This window comes from Hyaena hyaena, unplaced genomic scaffold (genome assembly GCF_003009895.1).
Source record: "Hyaena hyaena isolate Hyena2069 unplaced genomic scaffold, ASM300989v1 scaffold_362, whole genome shotgun sequence".
NCBI lineage: Eukaryota > Metazoa > Chordata > Mammalia > Carnivora > Hyaenidae > Hyaena > Hyaena hyaena.
Genome location: NW_024080998.1, coordinates 1,638,423 through 1,655,824, shown reverse-complemented (window position 1 = coordinate 1,655,824; position 17,402 = coordinate 1,638,423). Strand labels below are relative to the sequence as shown.

The 17,402-nt window shown below is 38.5% G+C and overlaps 1 protein-coding gene across 5 annotated transcripts in view; it reads right to left on the bottom strand.

Annotated features, from left to right (window-relative positions):
* Positions 1-17,402, bottom strand: part of RASGRP3 (RAS guanyl releasing protein 3) — a 103,001-nt gene that overhangs the window by 30,964 nt on the left and 54,635 nt on the right. For 4 of the 5 annotated variants that reach the window (XM_039250315.1, XM_039250317.1, XM_039250318.1 and 1 more), the window contains exons 2-8: positions 10,349-10,481; positions 6,595-6,789; positions 5,512-5,614; positions 4,261-4,323; positions 3,561-3,692; positions 1,940-2,087; positions 325-498 (exon numbers count right to left, since the gene is read on the bottom strand). In XM_039250315.1, coding sequence (XP_039106246.1) covers positions 325-498; positions 1,940-2,087; positions 3,561-3,692; positions 4,261-4,323; positions 5,512-5,614; positions 6,595-6,664 — 690 coding nt within the window. In that variant the 5' untranslated portion in view covers positions 6,665-6,789; positions 10,349-10,481. The remainder of the gene's footprint in view (positions 1-324; positions 499-1,939; positions 2,088-3,560; positions 3,693-4,260; positions 4,324-5,511; positions 5,615-6,594; positions 6,790-10,348; positions 10,482-17,402) is intronic. The other variant, XM_039250316.1, reaches the window with a different exon arrangement.

The window sequence follows — 17,402 nt, the reverse complement described above, 5'->3', positions numbered from 1 at the left end:
TCTCTGAAGTATAGGTAAATGCACTATTTTAATAAAAAGGATATAGAAAAAATAATATCAATTTAACATGAAGCACAAATGCAATCCACCAGAAAAATATATCCATAATTTTACAAAAAAAAGTTACAATGAATGCTTCTAAGTATTGCCAATTAAAAGCAATCTCCTTACATGAGAGAAGTGTGATGTTCACCACCACATATTATGAATACTTCAAATGTTCTTTATAGTGTGAACCCCAAATTTCTTTAATGACTCTTCTCTAGAGTGAACAAACATCTAGAATCCTTTAAGAACCCCAGACTAATGCCCAGACATACATACCTTGGCAACATTGATAAACTTTGTAATGACTTCTGCCCTTTGCTGGGGGGTTGGTTTGCTAAGAACCATCAACTGGACCCACTTAGAGATTCCATTAAATAAGGCAATAGATCTCTCCAAGGTTGGGTTATTCTCTAGGCAGCCATGGATGACATAGCTTTGGTAATCAGTGAACTAGTAAAGGAAGATTCAGAGACTCTGAATTATAATGAGGTCTTCACAAAATCAGAAATTAGAATATTGTGTGGAAGATGTGAGATATTGTTTCATAACAACTTAATGATTTCTTTCATTTCACATTTATGATGGCATCTTACACATTTGAATGTACACGTACCCTTAACCTATTATTTTTCTCTGTTTCACTCTCCCATACACAGAAACATGCTTACACATCACAGTGTTGGGCAGGGTGGGGAGGGACAAGAATCTAAGTCACATTCCAGTGAGTCCCAAATTTGCTGGATCATAAGATCCACCTGAGGCATTTGCATTATAACATATTAGTTTCTGGGAACACTCCAGAACTAAAGGATCAATACCTCCAGAGGAAGAATCTAATAGTCTTCATTTTTTCACCCAATACTTATGACTCCAATGGTCAGGCAAGTTTGAGATACAATGGCATACATTAAAGAAAAGGAAATGAATGTAAATATAATGATTTCAAGTCAGAATAATTTTCTAAGAAGAAAAAGAAGAAAACAGAAATTGAAGTAAGGTAGCTCTTTAGCAAAACAGACACCTTTTGGGGAAGTCAGCATGGATATCATTAAATATATGTGAGCCTTCTATCATATAAACAATGAGGGGGATTCCCTCTCATGGTCTGCTAGTGGGGGGCGGGGGAGTCATTAAGGTCCTCTCCAAGTAGGATTATTTAGTGAAAAGAATCAGTCTTTCAGAAATCCATACTTCGAACTTCATTTTCTTCTTTGCAAGTAATAATGTAATTAATTCCCTCATCCCTTGGAAAAGAAGGAGGAATGACTGCCCCCAGAGCTTTGTGAGACGAAGGCTGATTGTGACCCATTGTGGAAATATTATCATAACAAGTGAATAGTGAGTAGTTGGCTAGGAAGAGACCACAGTCTGGAAGAAGAGAAAGAAGGTGAAGGAACACTATTAAGACAGAGTAGCAAAGGAAAGTTTAATTCAGGATCTCCATTCCTGGAAATAAACAACCTGATGTGAGAGTCTCATCAGAGCCTAACTTCTTATTCTCAACATACGCCTATAATTAGGCATTTATACAAATCCCAAGCTAAATAAATATTTCTTCCCTCAGAAGGAGGGCCTAGCAAAACATGTTCACTTGGGAGAAGTCAATGGAGCTAAATAAACCTTGAATGGTTAAATCTCTACTGAGTATTTAGAAAATCATGCTTTAATCGTATGAAAGGAGACATTGAAAATAGCGACAGATATATAGCTCCTAAGCCATAAAATAAAGGCAGGATAATATTTATCTTTGGTTAAAAGGGATTGTTCCTGTGAATTAAGGGCAACTTTCCAGTGGAGCACAATGACAGAGGCTGCCAATATGGAAACACAGCTCTTGGGAAAGTTGGCATGGTTGTTGTTATCCTTGGAAGAATAAATGTCAGTTTCTTACTGAGATCCTTCTAAAAGATTTATGCTCCAGAAAAGTGAGGTGCTCAGCCAATTCAATGGGCTCCAGATGGTCAAACAGCAGACAAGCTTTTCCCTTCTTGGATACTTTTTTCCTCTGTGTGACTCTTCTCATCCAGTCATAGGAAGGACTATAAAAGAAACAGTAAGTCTGGTCAATGTGCTGAAAGGCCATTTCACTCAATGGAAGTTATTAACCTACTGACTCTGTAACTCTTGGCTTGTTTCCAGGAGCTTGTGCAAAATACACACCCTGTCCTTCATATTTGAAGAGAAAACCACTGACCCACTGCCAATAGAACATAAACTTTGAGTTGTTTTTCCAGACAGGGTGGGTTTGCACTGATCCATCCAGAATTTCTTACTTGCTCTTTCTTATGACCAGTAAGGTTTGGATCATAGGGGAGAGGTCAGGGTTAGGTATATAAATCTGGCAGATTATCAATATATTGATGGTGATTTAAGGCAAATGAAAACCACCAGAAGTTGGGTTCTTATACTTCAGCAACATATGGATTATCTGAAAAGTTCATTATAAAGACAGAGGACTGACCTCACTGCCAGAGATTCTGATTTACTAGGAATAAGCCTTAATAATCTGTATTTCTAACAACATCCCTAATGATTCCTGGATCCTGCATTGTTGATCAAGACTCTTAAAGAAGTATTCGGGGTGCCTGGGTGGCTCAGTCGGTTAAGCGTCTGGCTTCGGCTCAGGTCATGATCTTGCAGTTCGTGGGTTCAAGCCCTGCGTCGGGCTCTGTGCTGACAGTTAACTCAGAGCCTGAAGCTTGTTTCAGATTCTGTGTCTCCCTCTCTCTCTGACCCTCCCCTGCTTGTGCTGTCTCTCTCTCTCAGAAATAAGTAAAACACATTTTTAAAAAAAGAAGTATTCTAGGAAAATGGACTAGAGTATGAATGCCCAGGACACAAGAGTGTATATTTGCAAGATGGATAACCATACTCAGGGCCATTAAATAACTTTCTCTGTACAAAGTTAATTAGTAGATATAAAATGCTAGTCTAATTAGCACTGAGTCCCGAATAAATGAGCTAACCAGTTCATGACAAAATGATGGTCAACATTTGTAAAGCCTCAGGCTTATCTCAGAAGCACATGGCTTCTCTAACTTGAATGTGCACATGAATCAGCTAGGGCTCTCTTATTAAAATGCACTTTCCAATTCAGCAGGTTTAGGGTGGGGCCTGAGATTCTGAATTTCTACTGAGCTCCCATGTGATGCCAATGCTTCTGATCTATAGACCACAATATGAGTGACAAGGACTTAGGAGACAGGAACTAGATTTAGTAACTAAGTACTCAGCACCTATTACATGCCAAATGCGATCTTACTATGCATTTATTGGATGCTCATAGTCACCCCATCACCAAGGTACTATCCCCATTTTATAAATAAAGAAACTGAAGCTTGGAGAGATGAACTATGTCTAGTGAGGCTGTGCTTATTTTGCAGCAAGGCTTTCTTTACAAGAGCACACACTGATTCTGAAATAGTATGGACTGAGGTCAAGTGGGGCAACAACTACTCCCTCCCCCAGACAATAGACTCATCATGTTTGAAAGAAGCTTGTGCCACTCTTACATGCTGGATATGTCGATGAGGCTGATGTGTTTTTCATACCCTAGTTGACTAGCTACTTCCCGGAATTCTTCAGTCATACGGATCAAACCAAGGTCCAAATTAAACTCTGCAGGAAACTTGAGAATCCAGTACCTGAAAGGCATCAAATATTTTTGAAAATGAGACGACTTCAAGCTAGACCTTTATGGAAACTGTTGGATCATTTTACAGATTACATTTAACCATGAACCCAGGACCATACCCCAAATCTGCAATCTCCTATTCCCCATCCCATGACACTAGGTCTCACTCTTCCCTCCTTCAGTCAAGGACCCAAGTCTACCACTCTGCCTTTGAATCTCTCTTTCTGACTCTAAGTCCTGAGTGTCTTTACTCTCATCTAAATGTTGAACCACAGCTGAGAGGAAACTCTTCTCCCAATTCTATGGCAACTACACGGGAAAATATACGGTGAGGAAATAGAAATGAATTTACTCTTCCTAAGAGCTAGTTTCTTTCCATAATCACATTTGCTACTGCTTGATCAGTAGAAGAGAGAGAAATTTGACTCCGAGGAACAGGGGAGGGTCAATTTAAACAAAATCAGTACAAGAGGGATCTGAGGCTATTCTATTGCCAAACTAGGTCTGCTGCTTAGGGAAAAAGAAATTGTCAGCAATTCCAGAACCATAAACTAGAAGACAATTACATGTATATTTACCTCATGAAGTAGCAGATCTTTAACCGAAATTCATCACAGTTTTCTCCAATCGCATCTCGATACGTACACTAGTTAAAGAAAAAAAAAATCCCTGTACCTTGTTTCCTTTGCCCACACCTGCAGTTGTTTGACCAATTTAGATGAATTCCTAATAAGAAGGCCATACCAGGGATATTTGGGTTATATGGATCTTCAAATGAGGAGAGAACGAGCTCTGATGATATCAACACTGAATAATTGTAACCTACGCACTACTACACCTCAATATTGAGACCTGGAGACTCTCAGACCACCCTGGGGACTGTGATCTTGTTCATTTTCAAGGACCTCTGCTCAGGGTAAATGTCCCCTTACCCTCTCTGACACCCCCTTCTATCCTGAGGTTGTGGGATGGATGGAGGGGAAAAGTAGAAAGTGGAGGAAGCTTGCCATGAGCAGACGGAAGCCCACATGGCCCTAACACTTGACAGACCCTCTGCCTATCAGGTTCCTACCCAGGAAGGCTTCCCAGTCATGTAGAAGGTCCCCTTGGGATGGAAGCAGGCTGATAATAAACATTAGATCTCCAGGAATAAAACCTCCTTATAAATGTGAGACTATTTTGTCATTCTGTGTCATTTGGCTTTCAATCACCTTTCAGGATTGCATTATGTACTAAAGTGTTAGATTGCTAAAACTCCTTACTAGAATGGAGTTTCTGGTGTTTTTGTGTGTTTGGTTTTTTTTGCTTTTGTAACAGAAGTCAACCTGAAATTTATATCAACCAACCAATTGTAATAAACCTGCTAGAATGTTCTTTGTGTCTTATCAACCAGGGAAAATGTAAAAACTTATGTGGCATTTGTGCCTGAGCCAGACCTATTATTTCGGCTGGCATTTCCACATGTCTAAACCATATCCTCTATGTCCATCATTTTGCCATCCTTAAAGGATTAAATTAGGTCTTGAATTCTTTCATTATGTTAACAGCAAATGTTCAAGTCAAGTTAGAAATATTCAGCCTACAGCTTCCATTTCATTTTATATCTAGTGATTATTTTCAAGTACAGCCAAAACATCCAGATGGATAGTTAACTCTTGGGTCCATCATGCAGATGTCTTGCATAGACATCTATATATACCCAGAAAACAGCTGGATAACTGACTAAAGACTGTTTATTCATCTTAATTTACCAGCTTTTGTTAGACACTCTATTTAAATACAGAACTTGATTTATGACTGTAAAAATTACACAGTAGTTGAAAGGATATATGCAGAGAAGTTTTTCTGCCAATTCAGTGGAAGATAAATACCATCGGTGCATCAGTAGAACTATTCTTGGCAAATAACTATTGTTCAGCTCTCCATTGTCATCTGTTAAAAAATAAAATACAGTGAGAGGTGAGGAGACAACAGTACCTTTCTTCTCTTTTTCTAATATCAGTATAGAAACATCAGTGTCAAAAATGTCTTGTAGCCCCAATTATTGTTTGGGTCTTCCTTGCAAGTTAAGTGAATAGGTAGGTCTCAATCTCTAGTGTTAGATTGCCAGATTTAGCAAATAGAAATACAGGACACTTAGTTCATCTCAACTAAGGTAAACCACAAATAATTTTTTAGCATAAGTATATCCCATGCATTATTTAGGACACACTTACACTAAAAATGTACCTTACTTGAAATTCAAATTTAACTGATCTTCCTGTATTTTATCTGGTCACCCTACTCTGATCTAACACTTGCTATAACAATCAATTTTAAAAAATTAAAAAACAACTCCTTTGTGATTCTATTTGCACAAAGAACATTCTGAAATGCCGAGGCGGATACATAAACAACATAAAAAGCATGTAGCTTAGTAAAAGGTACAAGACATATATGCAAATACAGAATGCAGCAGATTGTGCTACCCATGCTTGTCTGAGACAGAAGACTGAGGAATGATCACAGTCCCATATACCACATACCATAAGAAAGTCACAAAGGGCTGTGGGAGGAAGCAATCTGCACTGCTGACAGTGGGGATTAGGGATGGTAATATGAACACCTGACATGGCATGTGAGATGGGCCCTGAAGCACAATTTTAGTGAACTAGTGTAATAAAGGCATAGATAGACAGATGTGGGGATGTCCTAGAAACATTAGGTGGACCGTGTGGCTGGCATATTAGCTGTGAGAAGTAAAGGGAATAAAATGCAGAGAGGACAGTGCTACTTGGGGAGACAGGTTGGGGTCAACCAAAAAGGACTTAAATACCAGAGATGGAGATTGAATTCTATTCCACAGCAACACTTGTATGTGAAAAGGGGGACAAGATAGTATTAAGATATACAAAGGGAAAAAAGGCTCATACCAAACATCTCAATGCAAGTGCTCAGCAGTTCGTCTAATGTTGCTGCTTTTCCAAGTCCACTTGACCCCATGGTTATTAAGCCGTTGTCAAAAAACTAGATACATTTTCAGCAACAGATAGACCATCTCCATAATCATGCACCTTGGTAATGTTTGTGCTAGTACTGGTATCTGTCCTTAGTTATACTTCAAGACTCTAAGAAACAAGAAAAGAAAGTTATTAGACTAGAATGCAGATCTTGTTATGGCATTACTTTCCTAACTAAAAAGATAATGACTTCCATTGACTCTATTTTTCTACAAGAAAGGTATCAGAGTGGCAGAAATAATATGTTAACCACTATGATGGCAAAATGCCTGCTAACCTGTTCCTTAATATGCAGGTGCCCAGAAACACAGAAATGTTCCGTTAAATACCAGCCCATTTTGCAGCCGACATTTTCTTGATACAATATATTAGCTTTCTTCATATTCTTTTTTTTTTTAAGTTTTTATTCATTTTGAGAGAAAGATAATACAAGTGATTAGGGGAGGGGCAGAGAGATAGGGAAAGAAAATCCCAAGCAGGCATCAGCACAGAGCCTGATGTGGGGCTCCAACTCACAGACTGTGAAATGATGACCTAAGCCAAAACCAAGAGTTGGACACTTAACTGACTGACCCACCCAGGTGCCCCAATTTTCTTCATATTCTTAAGTGATAAGAGCGACATTCAAGAATATTATAAATGTTACTTGGTTTAATAATATTATAAGCGTATAGAAGGAGGTAAATTTTTTAAAAAGTTTATATTATTTTGAAAGAAAGAAAGAGAGAGCATGTGCATGAGTGGGGGAGGAGCACAGAAAGAGGGAGAGAGAGAACCCCAAGCAAGATCTGAGCAGTCTGCAGAGCCTGATGTGGGGCTCCATCTCACAAACTGTGAGATTAAGACCTGAGTTGAAATCAAAAGTCTGACGCTTAACTGACTGAGCTACCCAGGCACCCCGAAGGAAGTAAGCTATAAAATACAAATATATTAATGAGCATTATCCTCAATGATCATATAAACATTCAACAGTTGATTGAAAAAATTTTATTTGCCTGATTTCTCTAATAGTAACATTAGTACTAGTGGGAGTAGTAATAAAAGTATGAACAATAGTCTATTGAACATCCATATTATATACCAAGCACCAAACCACTTTATACATATTATCCAACATGACCTTCCTAATAATACTGTTATGACCAACACAACAATATCTCATAGCAATGCTTCATAACAGTAGTAATTATTATTCCCAATTTATAGATGAGGTCATGGGATTTGCAGAGATTCAGCAACTGGTCTAAAACTACACAATTATGAAGGCCTAGAATCTGGATTCCATTATAAAATAAAGCTTTTAGTTTCCTTTTTCCTCTTTCATTGCTCTCCCAAGTATAGATAGCATACATTGTCATGGTTTTGCCCCCTAATCCAGTATGAGGAATATCACTGCTCCACACCATATCAGAAAGATGACAGAGCCAAGTGATCTGTCACATAGGTAGAAAAAATGTGGGATGACAGCTTTCTCATTTTACATCAGTGTCCTATAGGAAATGAGACTGGAAACTACCTCTTAGGGTCCCTTATACTGAAAGCATTGCTGTTGGAGGCACCATCATTTTATTTTAGAGTCCTTGATGCCAACTCCAAACAGGGCTTAGAGAGGGTGAAAGGTCACCATTATGTAAGACAGTTACCCACTTTGGGCAGTTTAATAGGTAAGTGGGGCCACTGGGAATTAATCTCTTAAACTGTTTGAAGTCAGTGTCTTTTCTACTTGCAAAAACTTTTACTCAACTGGTAATTATCAAGCACCCGACAAATGCCAGGCACTGGCCTGAGCATTGAGGCTGCCAAGATGAACAAATCATCGTCCGTCCCATCCCTGCCTTCAGTAGGCTCAAAGTCAACTTCAGAAAGCAGACACATGAATGAATAGGGGGGGGGGAAAGCTAATGTCCATGTGTATGGTTGTGTTAGTTCAATGGGACCACCAAAGAGTGACATTTGAGTGAGTCTGCACACTAGGTATATAACTCCAAAGAAAATTTTTTACCATGTATTATTTCTGTGTAAAAACCATATTCTTGTGCTGACAGTGCTACACTTAGAGCCTAAAAGGTAGGATTATTTCACTTGTGCAGTAAAAATAACAGAAATGCTGGATCAATGCTCTCCCACCTCTGCTGCTCAAATGATTTGTGAAAGGGAAATATTAAAGATGTCTGGAAGCAATTCTTTTACATCTCTTAACCAAGTTAGCTTATTGGTGAGGCCTTTCCTGACCACACTATTTAAAACAACAAGTCCTCTCTCCCCACACCCACCTCCCACTTGGCATGCCCTACCTCACCTCCCAGATTTATTTTTCTTCATAACACTTAGCCCCATCTGACGTACTATATATTTTACTTGTTTATTTGTTTTTAAATCCTTCTAGCACTATAAACATAAGCTCTATGAATGTAGGATTTTTGTGTTTGTCCTCTGGTGTACTCCCCAACTCCTAAGATTTTGTCTCTCATCAAAAAGAGGCTAAAAAAAGCATTTGATGAATTAATGAATGAGTGGATAGATGGATGAAGAAATGAATAAAATAAAAGTTGTAAAGTTTATCCTTCAAAATGTATATACTTGTTGAATATGTACTATAATATTTTTAGTTTGTTTTAGTACTGTAAATAAGCTTTTAATGAACTCCTTGGCATACAGGTTCCTGCCAACTTTCTAGACTTAATAGGATATGTCTGTATTCATAATAAGAACTTGGTATCTCTTCCAGAACATTCTGGGGGCAATATTTCTCTTATTTCCCTAATATAAATTCTGTCCAACCCATTAAAAGTCAAGACTGGACAAATGACAAGTTTGATTGCCCTTCATGTATATGCAAACACTTTTTATCTTGTTAACTCTTATTACTGAATGGTAAATATATTGCTTAGAACCAAATAGCCTAGATTAACTAAACAAGTTTCTCGGATCAAATCTAAAATTATTTAACTGATCTGATTTTTCTTTTTAATTTTTTTAATGCTTATTTATTTTTGAGAGAGAGAGAGAGAGAGAGAGAGAGCATGAGCAGTAGAGGGGCAGAGAGAGAGAGGGAGACACAGAATCAGCAACAGGCTCCAGGCTCTGAAGGGTCAGCACAGAGCCTGACACAGGGCTCAAACTCTCAGATTGCAAGATCATGACCTGAGCTGAAGTGGGATACTTAACCAACTGAGCTACCCAGTCATCCCATTTAGCTGATCTACTTGAGGAAGGTATTACCCCTCCATAAGGAATTAGAAAGAAATGACATGGTACCAAAGTCCTGTCATTGTGTTTGGAATTATATTTGTGATCTGCAAGGAAGCCAGCACAGGCAGGCCAGGCTCTCCAATTACAATCTGTTTCTGCAATCAGGAGATGTGTCTGTGTCCCTGCTTAGCATTCTGTCACCTGCACATGTACCTGAGATCTCATTTCATATGTGTGACTATTAGTGTGTCTGCAACTGCTTTTTTAAAAGTAGAGCTTCTATATTATAAAAACAACATATATTCGTCATTGAAAATAGGACAGGAAGGAAAAAGAAGGAAAAAAAGTTGCCCACAATCTCATCACCTAAAGATAACTCTTGTTAATACCATAGCATGTTCCTTTTAGTTTTTCTAGGCATATTTATTTTGGCAAGTTTTGTCTGTAATCTCCAATAGTTTAAATAAATACTTACCTACTGGTTTCACACAGATAGGCATCCAGGTCTGCAAGAATGTTAAGGGTAGTTGTCATTATTGGAAAATGCACTGAGGATGCAGTCTGCAAAACTGGTTTATCCAACTTGAATAATAAGCACTTTGCAGAACCTGATAATAGAACATAAAGAAATCCACAGATAGAGTTAAATAATAGAAACCCAAAGAATCCACGTTGTGTTAAAGCATTTCCAAAAGCTTTGAGTTATAGGTGGTTTTTCAGATCTATCTCAAAGTCAATTAAAAATATTCAAAATATTTATTTGGTGACATGGTATGTTTTAAATCAAGTAGCTTCTTTGAAAAAATTCAGCCTATTAAAGTCCTGCAAATGTGGCAAAACCCAAAATTTATACACATAATGTAAAATACTAATTTAGTCCAAATACACTTCTATCATTGGAGTACTCATTAAGAATTTCCAACACTGACCTTGGAATGTTAGTAAATCTCTAAAACAGTTTGTTGTGGTGATCATCAAGCTCTGGCTCTAAATCATTCCTGACTGTCTCAATGTGAATGTCAATGTTATTTTAGTCCAGGTTGTTTAGTCTCCCAATGGTTTGGGACTTGCTTTAGTGTTGATAGGTACTCTCTGCCGGCAATGAAAATTATTGCTCCCCAGAATACACACTTTCTCACAAGTTTGAAAAGGACACAATAAAGCCAAAATTTCCCCAGGGCTTGAATTACTTCTATGAGACAAGTTCTCACTTCAAAAAGGCAACAGAGTTCTGTTGGGTGTGATTCCAAAGGCTATGATGTATGCATGCAGCAAAAAGGCTTTCATTTACATGAAAGCCTCTATCTTCAACAAATCTTTGTGAGGTTGCCTAGGACAATAAGAACTATGCTCCCAGTTTTAGAAATAGTAAAAAGGAGCCAACTCCACGCAGCTAGCCATTAACAGACATAAATTAGCACCTCAGCCTCTTGACTCAGAACCTTTAGGGTCTTTAAAAATTGGACTTCAATGTTAGATAAGCAAAAGTGGGGTAGTTTTACTCACCTCTGAGTAAAATGCCAATATTGCTGCTTACTTTACTGGACTGTAGAAGGAGTTACAGAAGTAATGGAAAATATACCCACCGAATGTCCTGTAAAACACCGGGTGCTCAGGGAATGTGTTTCCCTCTGCCCACACTACCTCTTCCCTTCCAATAGTTAAAGGTCTTTAAGTTGAGGACGTAGCTGAAGTACAGGACCAATATGATTGAAGTGACAGGATGAGAGATGTTAAGTTAGAGAAGAAAAAAGGAAATAGGAGAAAAGACATTGTGACACCAGCGCTTCTAGGAGTGGGGCAGGTGGCCTCATCAGCAATGGAATCCTATTCCCAAAAGTTCTTGGGCCAAAGTAAAGTAATGACTGTCAGAGATGTTGTAGGCTTCATTCCCAGAAGGTGTCTAGGAAGCATGCCAAAATGACAACAAAGGTTGCTCCTGGCTCCAGGATTGCAGGATTTATAAGGTGAAATATTATATCTGGTAAAAATTTCATAAATAGTTTTGAAATGATGTTGGCCATGTTAGAACTTCCAAAGATAGTCTTGTCTATAGCATTATCTCTAATGCAATAAAAAACTAACAAAAAACCTTAAAGACTCTTCCCTCCTAATGGCAGATATTGTCTTTATATAGAAATGACCACAAATATGTCTTGGCTTTTATAGGACCTTGATATGGAAATAAGGAAGTTTCTCTAAATGCCTAAAACCTTAGAGAAAATGAGTTGTAATTATTAGAAAGTTCTAAACCTTCAGGATTAAGAACTAACTCATCCCAGCCTTCAATCCTGGCCACATTCAAGCTGAATCTCCCTTTCTCACCACAGACACGGTATTCAAAAGGTGCTGTGATTGTATTCTCTGAGACTCCATAGGAGAATCAAGACTATTAAGTTCAGTAAGAGGAGTGATAACAAAACCCTGAAATATAATGAATTTATTTGACAAATATTTACTGGGGATTTATTAGACACCAGATACTACGTAAGGTACTGGAGTGGTTGGTATACAAGATTAGGGGCAAGCAGAGAAAAGGATAAATGGATGAGTGAGAAAGACATAATTCTTATCCTATACTCTAGCAAAGAATTAAACAATTACAATAAAGTATCCCACGAAGGGGAGGGGCACTACTTTAGTATAGGAGCCAAAGGAGTTTTAGCTAGGCAAAGAGTGGATGGGACTATTCCAATTATGAAAAGTTTAAAGAATTTAGAATGACTGAAGTATTGAATATGTCAAGACATGAGACTAAGAAGTCCATAGGAGTAGCTTATGAACAGTATTTGTAAGTTATGTGAAGGAGAATGAGCTTTATCTGAAAGGCAATGTGAAACCATTGTTTCAAAGGTGAATAAGAGAGCACTGTGATCCTATCTAGATTTAAAAAAAAATTTTTTTTGTTTATTGTTTATTTAGTTTTGAGAGAGAGATGAGAGAGAGAAAGAGCACCAGCAGGAGAGGGGCAGAGAGAGACAAAGATACAGAATCCAAAGCAGGCTCTAGGCTCCGAGTGTCAGCACGGAACCCAATGTGGGGCTGACACCCATGAACTATGAGATCATGACCCGACCTGAAGTCGGACACTCATCCAACTGAGCCACCTAGTTGCCCCTAGATTTTTTAAAAGATCCCTCCAGCTGCACTGTGGAAAAGAGATTAGAAGAGACATACACTGATGATGTGGAAACCAGTTAGGAGGCAATTATAACCATCTAGGCGAGAGATGATTGTTATCTAAACCAGTGTGCGACAATAGAGATGGAGAGGGGTGGTTGGTTACAGAATATAATTTGAAGATAGACACAACAAGAATTGCTGATCCAATGCCTTTGGGGAATGAGCAGAAAGGAGGAATCAGGGATAATTCTCAGGTTTCTAGCTAAACATTTGGTTGGGTTATGGAGCCATTCCCTTGAGATTAGGACACTGAGGGGAAGGGGAAGGAGTAGAAGTTCATGGTGGACAAATGATGAGTTCACTTTCAGATGTGTTGAGTTAGAGCTGTCTGAGATGTCCAAAGGGAAATGTTGAGTTAGCTTCTGGATACCTATTACAGACTTCTGATTTGACACCTGAGCATATTTAAGTGCTAAAAATCAGCTGGAGAGGAAAATTTAAGGAACAGGAGATAAAAATTTTAACCTACATAACAATGATCCAGAGAGGACAGAAATGATGGAGCCATGCACTGGTGGAGGGATTTACCTTGGATAATGTCGCAGGTCAGCTTTTTCATTGTAACAGCAGGAAAGAGGGGAAAATGGGTAGAGATATAGGTAGATTTGTCCTTTTGATAGCAGGAAATCAAGGAAGTTTCTGTCTAATCACTTCTATTTACTCTAAAAAGAAGGAGACAAGGTCATCTGCTAGAAGGTCTGAGGTTTATCAAGAGGAAAAAATATGCAACAGATGTTGTAAAGCACAGAAGAAAGAAACCAGAATTATTGGGCTATTTCCCATTACTTCCATTGAGAAGGCTGATGTTTCTCTTCTGGAGTTTGTTTTGAGAGTTTAGTGTTCCTTGTTCTGTGGGTGACATCATTCATGCCACGTTTCTGAAATTATCTAACTTTTCTGGAACAACTTATATGGCAAGTTTATTCTTTATGGAGCAGGCACTTCTGAGTTAATGCTGTTATAGTCCAGTCACATGTGGTTTTCATAACTCAGAGCTAAAGCATGGCTGGCATTTGCTAGGTAGTTTCCACACAGGGACGTGTATCCCTTCTCCTATTTTACCTAGCTTTGCTTTAAATGGTGAAGAAGAAGACAGATACTATTGGAAGTGAAATAATAAAGAAATAATTTGTCTCTCACCCTTTGACTTGACCCAGGACACTGCATTCTGGGCCACTATAGCCTCAGCCACCTTTCCCATGTCCTCTCCCTTCCCAGTAGGGATTTCTGTATCTCTGCCCCACCATGTACATACACCAATGCCCTCATTACCTGTTATCTTCAAAAAGGTCATAAATAACAAGATACATTACTGTTTCTTCTCATTCACTCTTCATATTTGGTGTCCTTTGCTTATTTCTGCATTGGTATTCTTTTAACTTTAATTTTCCTTCTCATTGTTTTCAACATTACCTCTCAGCTCTTTGAATTTCTCTTTCTACCTTATTTCCTCCAATCACTTACTCTTTATCATCATACTCTCTCATAGTCGCACTGTCATCACTGTCAAAGTTGATTCTATCACAAACCAACCCAGATAGTACGTACCAAGGAAATAAGCCCAGTGCTTACAACAAAGTTATAACATTTTAAATGGGCCATCATGATAACCCAGAGAATAAAGCATCTCACATTTACAGATAGTGGAGCAATAATCCCAAAGATTATTTATTGATGACATATGGAGTGAGCAGCCCTGGAAAATAGTGTTTTTCTCAACTCTAAAAGTAATTTTTTTCATTTTTTTGCATTGGACAGATTTACCTAATGTGATAATGAGGTCTTCCTGGGTTTTAAATTGTTGTTGTTGTTGATTTTTCTCTTGCAAAGAGCTTTTTCTAAATCAATAGGGCATTAATAATCAATGTCGTCGTGGGGCATCTGGGTGACTCAGTCAGTTGAGCATCCAACTTCGGCTCAGGTCATGATCTCATGGTTCATGAGTTTGAGCCCCGCATCAGGCTCTGTGCTGACAGCCTGCTTCAGATTCTGTGTCTCCCTTTCTCTCTGTTCCTCCCCTGCTCCTGCTCTGTCTCTCAAAATAAATAAAAATGTTAAAAATTTTTTTTCAAATAAGTAATCACTGTTGTTGTGGATATTAGAAAACAAAGTAATAATAGTTTCTTCAAATAATACTTGTTGGTGGCATACAATATGATACATGTAATGTTGGGAAAATTACCTATATTATAGTTAAATCTTATAACAAAATATTTTGTTAAAGTAAAATGTCATTCTCCCAATTTCAGAGATGAGGAAACGGAGGTCCAGAAAGGTTAAATTACTTGTCCATGCCATGTTACTAGTTAACTGGCAAAGCCAGGTCTGTCTGACTCTGAAAATTTGTATTTTTTTCTACTACCCACACAAATTTTAGCTGTGTTAAGGCTTGCCTATTAGGTCAATTTCTAGGCATTGCCTAGGACAAATGTGTACTATGCCCTCTGCTTAGTTTTTAAGCATTCGATCACTGGCTCTATTGTCTGAAGATGAATGTCCATCAGTATTACAGCAACTTGGCAATTCAGGGACTCACTGGTACCAAATACTGAACGGAAGTCAATAACCAGCTCAGAGCTCATTCCACAAGGCCTCCTTGTAGTTCCAGTTAACAATTAAGTAATAAGGTTAAGCTGCATTTTATTTATTTTTTTCTTGGTTACTGGTGTTTACTATTGGCAATCAAACAAACATACAGCCATCTGACAGGAGTTAAATGAGAAATGAGAATCTTGAAGAAGCTCTAGCAATAAATACAAAATTCCAAAGTCCAACTGAGCAGGTATTTTCCTAGCATTTGGCTGAAGCTAAACACAGAAGAGAACTGATACATACACATATTAGACATTTGCAATCAGATGGTTCCCAGATGAACACATTCAACTCTGTAGAAAGATTATGACCTACCACGGCAACTCTAGTGTTCAAATTGTAAATAATATCCAAAAAGAAGATTCAGAACTAGAAAATGTTTAGCCTAGAAGTTAAAATTTTAAACTTTGGGAAAACAGCTTTTGTGAAGATCAATGTTTTCTTCTCAAGATGCCAGCATTATATTCATAAGAATCTCATCTGTGGCACTAATGCTCTGGAAGGACCAGTTTCCAAATCCGCTCAAATAAAGTCTCCATCCCTCACCCTTTGACTGTTCATTTACTCCAGAGTGAGCCTGATGATGATGATGTTGGTGGAAAAGGAGGAGGAGGAAGTCATTGTTTAGGATGCTATCTGGGTCATCACTGTGCTGAGTGCTTTACCCATTTAAATATGGGAGGTCAGTATTCTCCCGAGTAATCCACCAATAAATAAAACACAGCTAAACACTGTAGCTTAACTGTTACCAAAATTGTTGCTGAAAAAAGGCCCTGTGGGATGAGCTGTGAGCTGGTTCAGTACTTGGCACCAGCACTAAGAGGCTCATGCCTGCATGCCCACCAGACACAGGAAGAGATTTTCATTAACCGGCACGACTAAATAAAACTCTTACAGAACCAGCCACTGGGCCCAGATGACAATCTCAGGGGTTTTTAGCTACACAAAGGAGGATGAAGATACCATACAGAAAGCCTCTAAGAAGCAAAAGAATGTGAACAGAAGACACAGCCAGCAGTATAATCTGTTTCACAGGAATGTAGCAAGAACCACCAACATACTGGAAGACTGACTTCAAAAGTATGTCCGTGCTTACACAAAGGCTTTTTTTAGTTGAGCAAAAAAAAAAAAATAAGGCCAATGGTTAAATATCCACTAAACATTAAGCACTATGATATGGGCTGGAAGTGTAAAGAGCCCCCCCCCTTTTTTTTTAAGTTTATTCATTTTTTTTAAATTTTTTTAATGTTTATTTATTTTTGAGAGAGAGACAGAATGTGTGCAGAGGAGGGTCAGAGAGAGAGGGAGATACAGAATCTGAAACAGGCTCCAGGCTCTGAGCTGTCAGCACGGAGCCTGACGTGGGGCTTGAACCCCAAGCCGTGAGATCATGACCTGAGCCCAAGTCAGACACTTAACCGACTGAGCCAGCCAGGTGCCCCAAGTTTATTCATTTTTGAGAGAGAGAGAGAGAGAACGGGGGAAGGATAGAAAGAGAGAGAGAAACACAGAACCTGAAGCAGGCTCCAGGCTCTGAGCTATCAGCACAGAGCCCACTATGGGGCTCGAACCCACAAACCATGAGATCATGCCCTGAGCCAAAATCAAGAGTACAACACTTAACCCACTGATCTACCCAGGTGCTCCATAAACTGGTTATTGTAAAACAAGGATCCCATTATATCCAGTGTCAGAGAAACATGCCCAGGGCATTATGGGAGCACAAATGTGGGATCAAACTTAACCAAAGAGAT